Here is a 15,086-nt window from a genome sequence, read left to right as displayed (position 1 = left end):
GGGTCACCTCCTGAACCTTCTCTGTCCATTGTAGCACGAGACCCTCTGCATGCACCGGAGATTTTACACCATCGTCATCTTTTAAATATAGTCAGTTTGCCCAGTCACACCTTGAGCGCCCCACACTTAAGTCACCAACTAGCGTTTTCATACTCAACATAAAAATATGGCTGTGCCAGATTTTAAAGCTTAATTCATAATGTTCATCACATTTTAGACCAACATCTGAATTTCAAGCAGCACTTTCATTTTGAAAGTCTATTCATTTTGATGAGGCCAGTTTTGTCGCAAACACAGATTAACATGCATCGATTCTCAGCGTTTGTAATCGGGATACCAGCGATTATTCGATTTTTTGAATATTCGTTACAGTCTCCATAATCGAAAATTATTTTTAAAATTCGATTCAAGCGGCGAATAATCGATTAATATTCGCCAGGGCTGTCCGATTTTCGAATTTGATCATGGTCAGTTTCTGGCATCCCTAGTTTGTACATTTAGATTGTATATAATTGATTGCTCCTAATATTTCCAATCAAAATGTAACAATATTCTGCTTCAATCAATATTGGCTGGTTTTTGGTCACTTGACAACAGTAAAAAAAAAGCGATTGCTATTCCTTTCGGCACGCACAAAGGGAGGCATTGATAATTAATATTAATTAAATACAAGTTGATTTGATTAAAACAACAAAGGCTTTTATTTAATTTGAATAAAGATATTATTCAATTTGAGGATTTTGTTAATGGAATCATTTTTTGGGGTGATGACATAACGACGTATGACGTCAGAGCTTCAAAACATGTTTGGAAATGATGTACAGCCCTTCAGATTCACTTTACTGTAATGCAGCTGATTTTCTCTGGCAGACAAATTAAAGTTGCACAGCTGTGGAATCTGAAGGAGATGAGCATCTGTACCAGCTTAACGCCAACAATGGCAGGCTGATGGAAGCACATTGGTTTGGCAGCATCAAGCTCTCCTGCCAGAGCAGCATTCAGCCAGTTTTAGTGAACTGAAGAGAGCACATGTTGACATTTGAGTGTTTCCTCTGTGGATCGGGCTAATGACGTCAAAGCGGTGGGGAGCCATCTTGAAACACTTTGCTGCCATCTGCAGAAATTGGACGGCCACTAATCGTAGCTGACATCATGCCTCGTATGAGGAAAGTGTCACCGCTGATCCCTGTGAGTGTTTTCGGTACACTTCTGAGAAGGTTCAGTGAGCGCTGTGCCTCGTATAGTCACACATTCAGAGCAGATATTTGGGCTTTGTTTTAGTTTCATAACATCCCCCAGACTGCCTAACCTTAACATCCACATCACATCTTCACAACAACTGAGCTGTGAGAATCTCTTCTCGTTGTCAAACACTTAACATGTCGAGGGAAATTAACTTGTACATCATCAAAGTCAATGAACAACTCATGATAGAATGCAAAGACCCAGATCAAGCTGTTTCCTTTCGCACTCTTGATTGTAGGTAGGGCCGCTTTCTCAATCTTTATTTTTTGTTTATTCGGAGTAACCATAGTTACTCAAAAGCATCTTGGAAATCTGAAAAGCCATATTCTGCTTTTTAGACATTTTGGGTCTGTAACTAGTTGGTTATTGTCATTTCCATACAACCACATTCCTGTAGAATTGTCCCACAAATATTGCTTTTGTTTCGTCTTCCAATTTCCATCCCACTTCTTTTCAACCTATCCTTGCATCTTCTTTACCCTGCCTATATATATATTTTTCAAGATATACGTTTATTCTTGGAGATAAACGGTACAAGCAGTCCTTTCCTTTAGTTGTCATTTAACAAATGGAACTAAATCCAGACACTAAAAACACGTCCAGATAAGCAACCCACTAATGTAGATGAATTCATTACCATCATTGCTGTGAAGGCTCAGGATGTGTTTCCTATTGACCGAAAGCCTTTCTTGAAATATGTTGTGTTCGGCCTTCTTGAGGAATGTACCTCTCAGAAGAAGGGAGGGTAGTTGATAATCCTTTTTGCCAGAAATGAAGAAATCAACCATAAGTAGTTGGTGGCAGTAAAAGTAATAAAGCTTTAAGCAATTGTTGTTTTTTCTAGGGACATAGTTTGACTTGTACGTGTAAACAATGCTCAATTGTTTAGAAAAAGGCAACAGGAATTTAGTTTTGAATGTCTCCTATTGGTGTCTGGTTAATAGGATAAGCTTCTCAAAATCCTGAACCCTCCATTTAACACCAAGTCTGGGTCAAAATGGTAGAGATGCTTTATGTGTGTCAAGTCTTAAACTTTTTCTATTCTTGCTATACAATCACAAATGTTCCACATTATGTGGTTAATCACACAGTCACACATTTCTAGTGTGAAAGATCATCAATGGTTACCATTTGGACCTGGATCTGGTTTGTAAAAGAGGCTTGTGCTTCTCATATCACGTCCATTAATAGCCTGTTTTGATCTTTTACAACATACTCACTGTGTCCTGTTTGTGCCCTAGCGAGTGAAGCTGGTTGGCCTACTTTAGGCAAGTCAAACTCAACTCTGAAGCCTCCTGAGAGACGAAACTCAGGGACTGACACCCAGGGCAAGAGCCCTCCCTCAGGCTCCCCCGTCACTCCGAGTGCAGACAAGGTTTGTCCTCCTTCTTCTATCTGTCTATTGTTTTTGTTTTCTAACTCCTGATCTCGGGTCACATCTATAAGATTCCTCTTTATTCCTTTGAAAAGAGTGTAGTGATGGATGCTGTATTTCATGCTCCTTCACAGGTGCTAGACTCCAAAATGGTTGTGTCCTCCCCCGCCATATCAAAGCCACAGCCGCCCCCCTATGGCTCCCACCTCATCTCAGCAAACTCGGCCACCACCTTGGATCGACGCAAGGAAGTTCCTCCTCCTCCTCGCCCCCTCCCAAACCCCCCAGCTCCGGCGTGGCCCCGCACCCCCGCCACCACTGGCTCGTCCTCGCAGCAGATCCAGCAGCGGATCTCGGTGCCGCCGAGTCCCACCTTCCAGCAGAACGCCCCGCTCTTCCCCCCAGGGCTGAGCGAGCGGCTGGACCCCCTCCCAGCTGTGGCAGTGCGCCCCTTCATCCCAGACAGAGGGTCACGGCCGCAGTCGCCCCGAAAGGGACCGCCTACCATGAACTCAAGCTCCATCTATCACATGTACCTCCAGCAGGCAGCGCCAAAGAGCCAGCCGCTCAAACCGGCACTCAAAGCAGGTGAGAGATCTGAACAGATGGTGCAGTACTCACATTTCTACTCGAGTAAAACTATTAATACTCTTGGGTAAAAATGCTCAATCAATCAGTCGGGCCTACTTTTCCATATTGTGATACAGATATAAAGATATACATGAGAAACTAAAGTTCAACCAATGAGACTTTTCATAAAAGATACAGCATTATCATACATACACTTAATTCTCATTTAGCACTTAAAGAATAACTTCCTTTATCCTCAAAAAGCTTCAAGAAAGAATAAAGACATAATTACTCATGAATTGGTCAGCAACAAACAACATAAGAAAAGGATAAGTAAATACATGTGCAAATGTTTTTGTGGCAATTGACCATAATCTTATCTTTTTCGATCAGCTGTCAAGAAAGCTAAAGTTTGCTTGTTTCAGCTTTAAAAAAGCATATACATCACTTTTTTGTATTTATATCAATTTAATCTTGGACTGTGATACAGACATTTCGATACAAGTGATGTGCAATTGTAACTTTAGTGTTTTTATGAATGAAAATAGTAACTACCAGGTGAATAAATGATGATGATGATGATGTAAATTCCCTCCAATGTTCTCCCCCTCTCTCTCTCTCTCTGTTTGTCTGCAGTATATGGGAAGCCTGTCCTCCACCCCAGCTCGACCCCCCCCTCGCCTCTGCCTTTCACCCAGGCCGGAGGAGCCTTCCCGTTGCTCCAAGGCCATCTCATTGGTGAGGACTGTATGGACGGAGAAATGGATGATCAGGAGTTCTACCAGCACCCAGAGCCCTTAGCCCCTCCCCCCAGCGTGGAGAACATCCCACGGCCGCTCAGCCCCACCAAGCTCACCCCCATGGTTCACTCCCCGCTGCGCTACCAGAGCGACTCAGATCTCGAGGTGCTACGTAAGAAGCTGGCGAACGCTCCGAGGCAGCTGAAGAAGCGCAGCTCCATCACAGAGCCGGAGGGCCCCAGCGGCCCCAACATCCAGAAGCTGCTCTACCAGAGGTTCAACACCCTGGCAGGGGGCATCGAGGGGAATGGAGTCAGCGGGTCGGGAGGAGGCAACGGTGCAGGTAACGGAACGCCATTTTATCAGCCGGCGAACCCTCCTGCGTATCTGGGAGGCGACTCGGGGGCGGATACAGACAATGGAAACCTCCTCTCTGAGCTGCCGCTTCCTCCTCCACCGGAGGCCGAGGAGCTGGGCGGTCTGACATCACCGAGTGACGCCAACGCCAACGAGTCGCTGCCCTCGCCACCAGAGCTGGATCCCGCTGAAGACGAGGAGGCAGAGGACGACAACAACAACAACATGGGGGGCTCCGAGGCGTCGCTGCCCAGCCCCCTGCTGGAGGTCAGCACTCCAGAGGAGAGCGGCTCCGCCAGCTCACACACTCTGGTGAGAGAGACACACACACACACACACACACACACACACACACACACACACACACACACACACACACACAGACACACACACAGACACACAGACACACACACACACACCTGTTATGGGACACTACATGCAAATACTGTGTTTTTCCCACAATTGAGCTATTTTGCTTACATAACATCTCAACGTCTTCTCACAGACTGAAAATACTCAAAATCATTTAAAGTGTTTTTTTTACAAACGTAATTTTGTTTCTGTAGATTTCTCTTTCATTTACCATAAAAAAGCCTAAGAGTATACCTCATTTGCGTAATTACACACATTTGCTTGTTCAAACCTAAAAAGCACTGTATATATTTAGTTAGTTTCAGTTTTTCTATGATTAATATAATTTTTATTTACCAACATGAGAACAAACAAGGACGTTAACCTGTCTAGAATTGTTGTTTTAAAAAAAACTTCAAAAATACACAACGAGGTGTTTCTTTTACTCCTCTGTCTATTTGGGTCTATAGAGTTGGATAAAGATCATTCCTCATTGTTATTTTGAACATAACATTTAAGAAAGTTATCAACTGGGGTAATATCATACCCACCAATTCAATAAATAAAGAGAATAAGAGTAATGCATTGAATTTAAATGCTTTATCTAAAAAACATACAAAGATGTACAGACAATATGCGACAGTCATAACTGGTGCTTCCTCCTCTCTGATCAGGATAAGCGTACGAACCTGAAGAAGCCGGACTCTGAGCGGACGGGCCACGGCTTCAGGGTGAAGTTCAACCCTCTGGCTCTGCTGCTGGACGCCTCGCTGGAGGGGGAGTTTGACCTCGTCCAGAGGATTATCTATGAGGTATGTCACGACTGTGTGAGTATGCTTTTAAATTATTTTAATTCCCACGCATTTGCGCCTTAGCACTCATCTTTTCATCTTGGCCTTTCATTCATTTCCAGGTGGAGAACCCGAGCACGGCCAATGACGAGGGCATCACCCCCCTGCACAACGCCGTGTGTGCGGGACACCACCACATAGTCAAGTTCCTGCTGGACTTTGGGGTGAACGTCAACGCTGCAGATAGCGACGGATGGTGAGTGCTGAAGGCACACATTATGAATAATAATAATAATAATAATAATAATAATAATACTTTCCTGGTGCTCAAAGCACTTTGAAAGCAAGTAAAGAAGAAAAATAATAACATAAATAAAAAGCGCTAAACTAGGTGGATAAGGGCGAGGGGTTAGTGGATTAGGGGTTGAAGGCAAGAGTGAAAAGGTGAGTTTTGAGGGATTTCTGGAATGACGTGAGACCTGAGGCGACGGGTGGGGGTGTGTCGTTGGATTAGGTCACAGAGGTAGGGGGGGGGGGAGGGAGGCACGGTTGTTGAGAGCTTTGAAAGTGAATAGTAAGATAAGTAAGTCAATGCGGTGTTTGATGGGGAGCGTCGGGTGGAGTTGAGCAGCTGAGTTTTGGACATATTGAAGCTGAGTTTTGGACCTATTGAAGCCGAGTTGTGGACCTATTGAAGCAGAGTTGCGGACCTATTGAAGCCGAGTTGTGGACCTATTGAAGCCGAGTTGTGGACCTATTGAAGCCGAGTTGCGGACCTATTGAAGCCGAGTTGCGGACCTATTGAAGCTGAGTTGCGGACCTATTGAAGCCGAGTTGTGGACCTATTGAAGCTGAGTTGCGGACCTATTGAAGCCGAGTTGCGGACCTATTGAAGCCGAGTTGCGGACCGATTGAAGCTGAGTTGCGGACCTATTGAAGCTGAGTTGTGGACCTATTGAAGCTGAGTTGCGGACCTATTGAAGCTGAGTTGCGGACCTATTGAAGCTGAGTTGCGGACCTATTGAAGCCGAGTTGCGGACCTATTGAAGCCGAGTTGCGGACCGATTGAAGCCGAGTTGCGGACCTATTGAAGCCGAGTTGCGGACCTATTGAAGCTGAGTTGCGGACCTATTGAAGCCGAGTTGTGGACCTATTGAAGCTGAGTTGCGGACCTATTGAAGCTGAGTTGTGCACCTATTGAAGCTGAGTTGTGGATCTATTGAAGCCGAGTTGCGGACCTATTGAAGCTGAGTTGCGGACCTATTGAAGCCGAGTTGCGGACCTATTGAAGCTGAGTTGCGGACCTATTGAAGCTGAGTTGTGGACCTATTGAAGCAGAGTTGTGGATCTATTGAAGCCGAGTTGCGGACCTATTGAAGCTGAGTTGTGGTGGACCTATTGAAGCCGAGTTGCGGACCTATTGAAGCCGAGTTGCGGACCTATTGAAGCCGAGTTGTGGACATATTGAGGTTTATATGAAGACATTTAGTGGTTTGATTTTTCTGTTGTGTTAATTTTTTCATTAATATATAATGTTTGTTTTCCTTGAACAGGACTCCACTCCACTGTGCCGCCTCCTGCAACAGCGTTCATCTCTGCAAGGTGCTGGTGGAATCAGGGGCCGCCATCTTTGCCAGCACCATCAGCGATGTGGAGACTGCTGCAGATAAATGCGAGGAAATGGAAGAGGGCTTCATCCAATGCTCCCAGTTTCTATACGGTGAGAAACAACCCACACATTCTGAAAGGATGTATTCACTTCCGTCCAAAATGTATTACGGTTTGTAAGGCAGCTTGGTGTGATTAGAAATAGTGCTGTGGTTTTAACCGAATGAGATTACTTTACCTTAAAAGATATTGGTGTAATGTTTCTCTGTTTTGGACTCTCTTGAGCAGGAGTTCAGGAGAAGCTGGGCGTAATGAACAAGGGCACGGTGTACGCTCTGTGGGATTACAAAACTCAGAATCCGGACGAGCTGGCGTTCAGCGAAGGAGACGCCATCACCATCCTGCGGCGGCATGACGACATCGAGACAGACTGGTGGTGGGCGAGACTCGAAGACACCGAGGGCTACGTGCCACGCAACCTGCTAGGGGTAAACATAAACTGTCATATCTGCCCACCAGCAAGGTTATGATGGTTGGGATTTTAAGATTTTTCTTTTTTAAATGTTATGTTGTAGTCGTATTGTATTTCATTTAGGTTTAGTTTTAAGCTTTAGTGTGTTTACCGTTTTTGTTTATTTTCAAGTTTTCGGACTATCTCTCTATGTCAGACTTTTACATATAGTTAGCTTTTTTTAGGGCCAGGTCTACTGTCTGATTTGTGAATTAGATTGAGTCCTCTTTCACTACCACTCTCATCAGAAAATGACATCCGATGTTCGGACCCGAACTGGATAGCTTGGTTAAATGGTATTTAATCCACTTCAATATTTCTCATGTTCTTGTAATTTCTTTCTCCAAGACCTAATGTCAAGTGAACCTTAGAGATTAAGTGTAAATAAGATAAGATGTACTTTATTCATCCCAATTTGGGAGATGTTATTGTTGCAGCAGCATAAAACAAAACAAGGCTTTGCACATAATAACAAATGAAAAGAGTAGAAATAAACAATTCTAAAATAGAAACATCTCAAAATAGAAATAAACCAGCATTAGAGAGACAAATGATGACTGTAAAGATAAAACATCTATAAACTGTCTGAGAAATAAAAACACTATTGAAGGGAATAATGGCATTGCGCCCTCTGCTGGAATGTCATAACAAATGTGAGCAAGTCAACTTAGTCACGTTTAACATGTCTCCTCGTTGTGTTTGTTTTCCTGCAGCTCTATCCCCGGATCAAGCCTCGTCAGCGCTCCCTGGCGTAATGTCTCACTCCTCTCTCACTCCGCTGACCTCTGGCTAACAGCTGGACTTGTGACACAAAGAGCAGAGAACAAACAAGCCTGGTGCTCTGTCTTCTTCCCGCGGCCGTAACCTCCCCCCCCCCCCCCTCCCCTCCCCCAGCAAGCAATGGGCACCAAACTGACACACATATTTCCATGTACACACACACACACACACACACACACACACACACACACACACACACACACACACACACATGCAACAAAACACTAGCACTCCAAATGCGAAAAATCTCTTAAACCACTCCACCCTGACCCCTACCCTCCTCCTCCTCCTCCTCCTCCTCTCATCCTTTTGCTCATTCATTGTCCTCATTCATTGTCCTAACTTGGTTTTACCGCCGTTAACTGAGAGCTGTGTGTCTACTTGAAGATTAAAACACTAACTTATGTTTAAGTATTCATTGCAGCCATGAGTTCTTAAATGGCACTGGTCTGTATGACACTATGGTAACTGTAAAATGATCTGTAATGGTGAGACATTACAGTTTTATGTAAGTACATTGTTATCAATTTATTATAGTTTTTTTTATCCCAATTTGATCCCCTTGCATGATAAAAACACTGACGCAGAAAAATGTGCTACGTGTTTTATCTTGCTGTAGTCTAACCACCAAAGATGAATATAGATTTAACAATGTTTTAATCCTATAACCCCCTAAGACCTCGCATAATTGTTGAGGTGGGGAGTGAGATAATCAATTGATTTGCTGCTTTCAGAAATGAATGAAGATAAAGAATCCCTTTTTTCCTCAAGATTTAGAAGGGAAAAATATTTAAAAAATAGGTGTAGATTCTCAGTATTAACTACACAGGCCAGTCCGAACAAATCCAGCGTATTAAAGCAAAGATGAACATAAATTGACGGCTCACAAATTGTCATGAACATCATTACATGTTTTTTCATTCAGTGTGATCTGTTCAGATTCTGTATGCGGGAGTGTTATGGGTTATCCAGTTTGTAATATGAGATTTCAAGATCCAAATATTTACGCAGAGTTTGTATTTTTGGTAATCTGATTGTCCTTGAAATGAACGTCTCATGCTATTGTGATTTGAAATGGGCAACAAACAGTATTTTGCTTTACCAAAAAAGGTTGCCAAATTGAGAAGCTGTGTCTGCACAACATCTGTAGAGTGTGATCCAAGCTTACAAATGTAAATCTATTATATTACTATACGTATTGCCGCATTTAGAAATATGAAAAAAGTTGTTTTAAACTCCACAGCGGTGAGGCGGTCAAGAATCAGCTCCACAGAGACAGAAAGATACTATTTAATTTGTGCTATTTTTAAGTCGTTACAGTATGTATAACCTTTTTTTAAGCATTTATTATACTTTTATTTTTTTCTGACTTCTGGCACTTGATCTTTGCTTTTTCTATGATTTCACTTGACCACATGGCAAAACACGTGCAAGCAGTATTTTCTTAATCAAAAGAAACCTGTCTTTTAATGAAATTCAGACACTCCACACCAGAAACACTCGCCCGTCCATCATACAGGCTTTGTAGACCTCACTAGACAAAGTGAGCACTCAATATTTATATCCTTTTTTTTTTTTAAATATGTATTGTCTTGTTATCTTACGTTGCAGTTCTTTCTTTGATGCTGTGACAAACAAACCCCACTTTAACTCAGGACCAACACGGTGCTGCTGACACAGTTCCATCACTCAACTAGTGATCATATTTCTATTTTCTATCACCACAAACATCACCTTCTTTTGCGCAGCGAAACAAATACACAGTCCAAATTCAAATAAATCAAATCAGTAATGGGCATAAGTAATTGATCGATGAAGAGATGGTTATTGTGTTTAGATTCAGATTTTGAATTCGCTACAGACAATCCTGAATTGACCCAGTTTTCTTCTTCCGGCTGCCCCCTTTCAGGTCTACACCACTCCAGTAACACTAATACATGTGTTGTTTGTCACATAATTCAACAGTCCATCAACTTGTTCCTGAACCCTGAGTGACTGAGCGTAATGCCAAGTGTGCTAGTGGCCCATGCTTTATCATGGCTTCATCTGCATCTAGTGTGAGGAGATGTGTTATATGTCTGTTTGCTGTATGGAGAAGTGGGCTTGCTGTATAAACGCTGTACTCACACATTGAGTTCTGTAAATGTGAATTATAAAACAGAAGCTCTGGCATGACAAATGTATTTCAGTGTCGTATCCGCAAAATAATTCAACGAATGCAGTGTTGCATTTTATAAAATGTTTAAATATTGTGAACGTTTGAAGTTTCTCTTTTTTTTTTATACAGTAAAATGGTTATTAATGAATTCAGGATTCGGTGAGAAGCAGCTGTCTTTTTAGGAGACTTTTTGTGTGAAATGGAGAAGCTTGTGAAAGTGATACCATCAAGAGCCTCACTGATGTTATGGTCCCCACTCCCCACATTGCATACAGGCTGTAGGGGCTTAGTACAGCTACGTTTAATTTAACTAAACTAACTGATAAAGAGATGTAAGTAAATCAAAGTCAAAAGGGAATTCAAGTAAATGGCTTCAGCATAGCCTTATATTTTAACTCTATTTCTAATATGTAATGTTTCCATTCCAAACGAGAAATGTGATAACACTGTTATCTATCAATCAATCAATGTTTATTTATATAGCCCGATATCACAAATGTTACATTTGTCTCAGTGGACTTCACAGTTTGTACAGAATATCAGTATGACAATACGACACCCTCTGTCCTTAGACCCTCACATCGTACAAGGAACAACTTCCAGAGAAAAACCCCACAGTTTAAAGGGGATAGATTGAGGGAAGGGTGTAGCAAGTAAGAAGTAAGGAACAGAGGTGGAGAGGCACAACGTGTCTACGTACATGCACTCCCTTAGGATAAGGTGAGGGAAAAGAGTAGGAATTAAGATGTATGCGCCACATCGATACCATGAGCGCATTGCTCCTAAAAGGTTTTGTTGGCACTGACACCATTCAACCAATTAACAGTTGTGCGTCGACTCGGCAGGGATCAAGGCACGTATATATGCCTCTCCCTGCTTCCACCGTCTACACACACAACCAAATTACATACCATAAGTGAGGAAAAAGAGTAAGAACTAAGATGTATAGGTGAAGAGGCACAACGTGTCTACGTCAATGCACTCTTATTAGATTATTTTATCAACTATAAGCTTTATCAAAAGGGAAGGTATTAAGCGTACTCTTAAAAACAGATAGGCTGTCTGCCGCCCAAACACAAACTGGAAGCTGATTCCACAACAGTGGAGCTTGATCCCATTGTACTTTTAAAGACTCTAGGAACAACCAACAACTGTGCATTCTTGGAACGCAATGCCCTGGACAGTAGGGTTAGAACTAGGCTACCTGAATGTGTGGTAACCTATTTTTGATAATGTTGTGCGGCAAGAATAATTAGAATGACATTAGGACAAATTCAAATATATACAAATGAAAATAGCCTATGAATTAACAGATGAAGTTCGATATCCAGAACTTTAACAAAATCAGCCTTCATCTCTTCAGCAGCTGCAGTGTTATTTCCCGCCACTAGATAACACTCCAGTTTGCTGCTTGATGACGTCACATTTGTCGAATTCAAAAACCCTATGAGCGAGACTGTTTCTCGCCGGGTGCAGTGGCGCGCGCCTGTAATCCAAGTTACTGGGAGGCTGAGGCTGGCGAAGCGTTTGAGCTCAGGGGATCTGAGCTGCAGCGGACTATGCCGATCGGGTGTCCACACTAAGTTCGGTATCGATATGGTGCTCCTGGGGGAGCTCGGGACCACCAGGTCGTCTAAGGAGGGGTGAATCGGCCAAGGCCGGAGACGGAGCAGGCCAAAGCCCCCGTGCCGCTCAGTAGTGGGATCGCGCCTGTGAATAGACGCTGTAGAGCAGCCTGTGTAATACAGCGGGACCCAGTCTTTTTAACTCAAAAATAATATACTACAACAACTCAGACATGCAAACATTATTTTTTTCCACCACACAGCAGCTTGATCGCTGCCTTTTGTTATCTTCTTATTTTCATGAAAAACCCTCGAGAAGCAGCTGATCTGCCTGTCCTACACGGCCTCCACCTGGAGGGAACCTGAAACTACATCAACAACACTGATAGTCAACTGTACATTCAAAAATGCTGCAGCAGGACATACTTGTTGGTGGTTTATTATACTGAAATGTGGCACTGTAAAAACTATAGTCTTTGTTAGTCAATACGTAAAGTGTTTACACATTTCTCATCTGATTGTCTTCATCTTGTTCTTTATTGGGGCTTCAGTTCTCAGTAATCTGTGTGTACAATGTGCCAACTCAGTGGCTCTATTGGAAAAGGTGCTTTGGTGAAGTGGCTCATGTGATCGCAATTGCGCGGGTGAACAAAGTTCATGCAGAGCAGGAAACTAAATGAACATATCCGGCTTTTAAAAAAAACCTCATTCCAGTTTTGTATTGCTTTTAGCATCTGTTAAGCTGCATTAAAATGAGTTTCAAAGCCTCTACGTGTAAATCCCGTCCAAACTATCGACAGCTTTACTATCACTGGTAGCAAGAACTGTACAAAACAATGTTCCATAAATGTCTTGTTCGTCACTGCTGTGCTTCTTCTCTGTCTCTTCGGTTGCATTTACAGAAAGAGGCTCAGGTCACCATTATTCCTTTTTAGATTCTTTATTTCTGTCTATCACGTATACAAGAAGCTGCAAGCTCCTGGGTGTAAATAACTGTAGGTGCCAAATGAAAGTGCGTTTATCATCAGCATCACTTTTACAGAACATTTCATATTTCATGATGATTGTATTGACCTGATTCATTCCACTACTTTTCCTTTTGATTTTAGTGGTCAGTAACAACTGTCATGATGCTAAAATTAAACTCTTTATCTTTTGGTTTTCATTTGTCTGTCAATGGTCCACTTTGGTCATTATGTATCATTCTTCATCAGTAGCATGAACGTTGCTCTGTGACATGTAGAATCTTACTCAGTATAGCACCTTAGTAATGTTAACCCAACACTAGTCATTATTTATTGATTAACATAACAATTGATTAGTCTTATAACAAAACATCATCATTTATTGCATTTAAAACAACACAAGCAAGATATGAACTGTTTGGGACAGTACACATACAGTAGCCTTCATTTGAACATTGTAAATAGATGGGGTGGATGTGAAACTTCCAATTTCTTTACTGATATCTTCATTTGTTCTGCAATATAACATTTTCTGTCATTTCAGTATGAATCTATAGATGCCTGATATTTTCTTAGATATAATACAGGCAGACACTTTTGTCATTTAGAAACAGGAGCTAAACTGATAGAGAATACACTTCTTATAAACATTCAAGGAGGTTTTTTCCCCAAGGGATCTCTGAATGTGATTTCTTCATTATAAACTTCACAGAATGTGGAACATTTTTACTATTTTCAGAGAACCTTCAGAGAGCGATACCTGAATGTGTGGTAACCTATTTGATAATGTTGTGCGGCAAGGATAATTGGAATGACATTAAGACAAATAAAATATATACAAATGAATATAGCCTATGAATGAACAGATGAAGTTCGATATCCAGAACTTTAACAAACTCAGTCTTCATCTCTTCAGCAGCTGCAGTGTTATTTCCCGCCACTAGATGCCACTCCAGCTTGCTGTTTGATGACGTCACATTTGTCGAATTCAAAAACCCTATGAGTGAGACTGTTTCTCGCCGGGTGCAGTGGCGCGCGCCTGTAATCCAAGTTACTGGGAGGCTGAGGCTGGCGAAGCGTTTGAGCTCAGGGGATCTGAGCTGCAGCGGACTATGCCGATCGGGTGTCCACACTAAGTTCGGTATCGATATGGTGCTCCTGGGGGAGCTCGGGACCACCAGGTCGTCTAAGGAGGGGTGAATCGGCCAAGGCCGGAGACGGAGCAGGCCAAAGCCCCCGTGCCGCTCAGTAGTGGGATCGCGCCTGTGAATAGACGCTGTAGAGCAGCCTGTGTAATACAGCGGGACCCAGTCTTTTTAACTCAAAAATAATATACTACAACAACTCAGACATGCAAACATTATTTTTTTCCACCACACAGCAGCTTGATCGCTGCCTTTTGTTATCTTCTTATTTTCATGAAAAACCCTCGAGAAGCAGCTGATCTGCCTGTCCTACACGGCCTCCACCTGGAGGGAACCTGAAACTACATCAACAACACTGATAGTCAACTGTACATTCAAAAATGCTGCAGCAGGACATACTTGTTGGTGGTTTATTATACTGAAATGTGGCACTGTAAAAACTATAGTCTTTGTTAGTCAATACGTAAAGTGTTTACACATTTCTCATCTGATTGTCTTCATCTTGTTCTTTATTGGGGCTTCAGTTCTCTGTAATCTGTGTGTACAATGTGCCAACTCAGTGGCTCTATTGGAAAAGGTGCTTTGGTGAAGTGGCTCATGTGATCGCAATTGCGCGGGTGAACAAAGTTCATGCAGAGCAGGAAACTAAATGAACATATCCGGCTTTTAAAAAAAACCTCATTCCAGTTTTATATTGCTTTTAGCATCTGTTAAGCTGCATTAAAATGAGTTTCAAAGCCTCTACGTGTAAATCCCGTCCAAACTATCGACAGCTTTACTATCACTGGTAGCAAGAACTGTAAAAAACAATGTTCCATAAATGTCTTGTTCGTCACTGCTGTGCTTCTTCTCTGTCTCTTCGGTTGCATTTACAGAAAGAGGCTCAGGTCACCATTATTCCTTTTTAGATTCTTTATTTCTGTCT

At 42.4% G+C, this 15,086-nt stretch overlaps 1 protein-coding gene across 6 annotated transcripts in view; it reads left to right on the top strand.

Annotated features, from left to right (window-relative positions):
* ppp1r13bb (protein phosphatase 1, regulatory subunit 13Bb) overlaps positions 1-10,580 on the top strand; it is a 32,106-nt gene extending 21,526 nt beyond the window's left edge. For 3 of the 6 annotated variants that reach the window (XM_079645964.1, XM_079645960.1, XM_079645963.1), the window contains 8 exons: positions 2,487-2,620; positions 2,755-3,208; positions 3,827-4,599; positions 5,313-5,450; positions 5,552-5,685; positions 6,983-7,149; positions 7,326-7,525; positions 8,262-10,580. In XM_079645964.1, the coding sequence (XP_079502090.1) occupies positions 2,487-2,620; positions 2,755-3,208; positions 3,827-4,599; positions 5,313-5,450; positions 5,552-5,685; positions 6,983-7,149; positions 7,326-7,525; positions 8,262-8,303 (2,042 nt within the window). In that variant the 3' untranslated portion in view covers positions 8,304-10,580. Of the gene's footprint in view, positions 1-2,486; positions 2,621-2,754; positions 3,209-3,826; positions 4,600-5,312; positions 5,466-5,551; positions 5,686-6,982; positions 7,150-7,325; positions 7,526-8,261 lie in introns of all 6 variants that reach the window. The other 3 variants (XM_079645961.1, XM_079645959.1, XM_079645962.1) reach the window with 1 other exon arrangement.
* Positions 10,581-15,086: the final 4,506 nt, after the last annotated feature.

This window comes from Notothenia rossii (assembly GCF_949606895.1).
Source record: "Notothenia rossii genome assembly, chromosome: 8".
NCBI lineage: Eukaryota > Metazoa > Chordata > Actinopteri > Perciformes > Nototheniidae > Notothenia > Notothenia rossii.
This window is presented reverse-complemented; position numbering and strand designations above follow the sequence as displayed.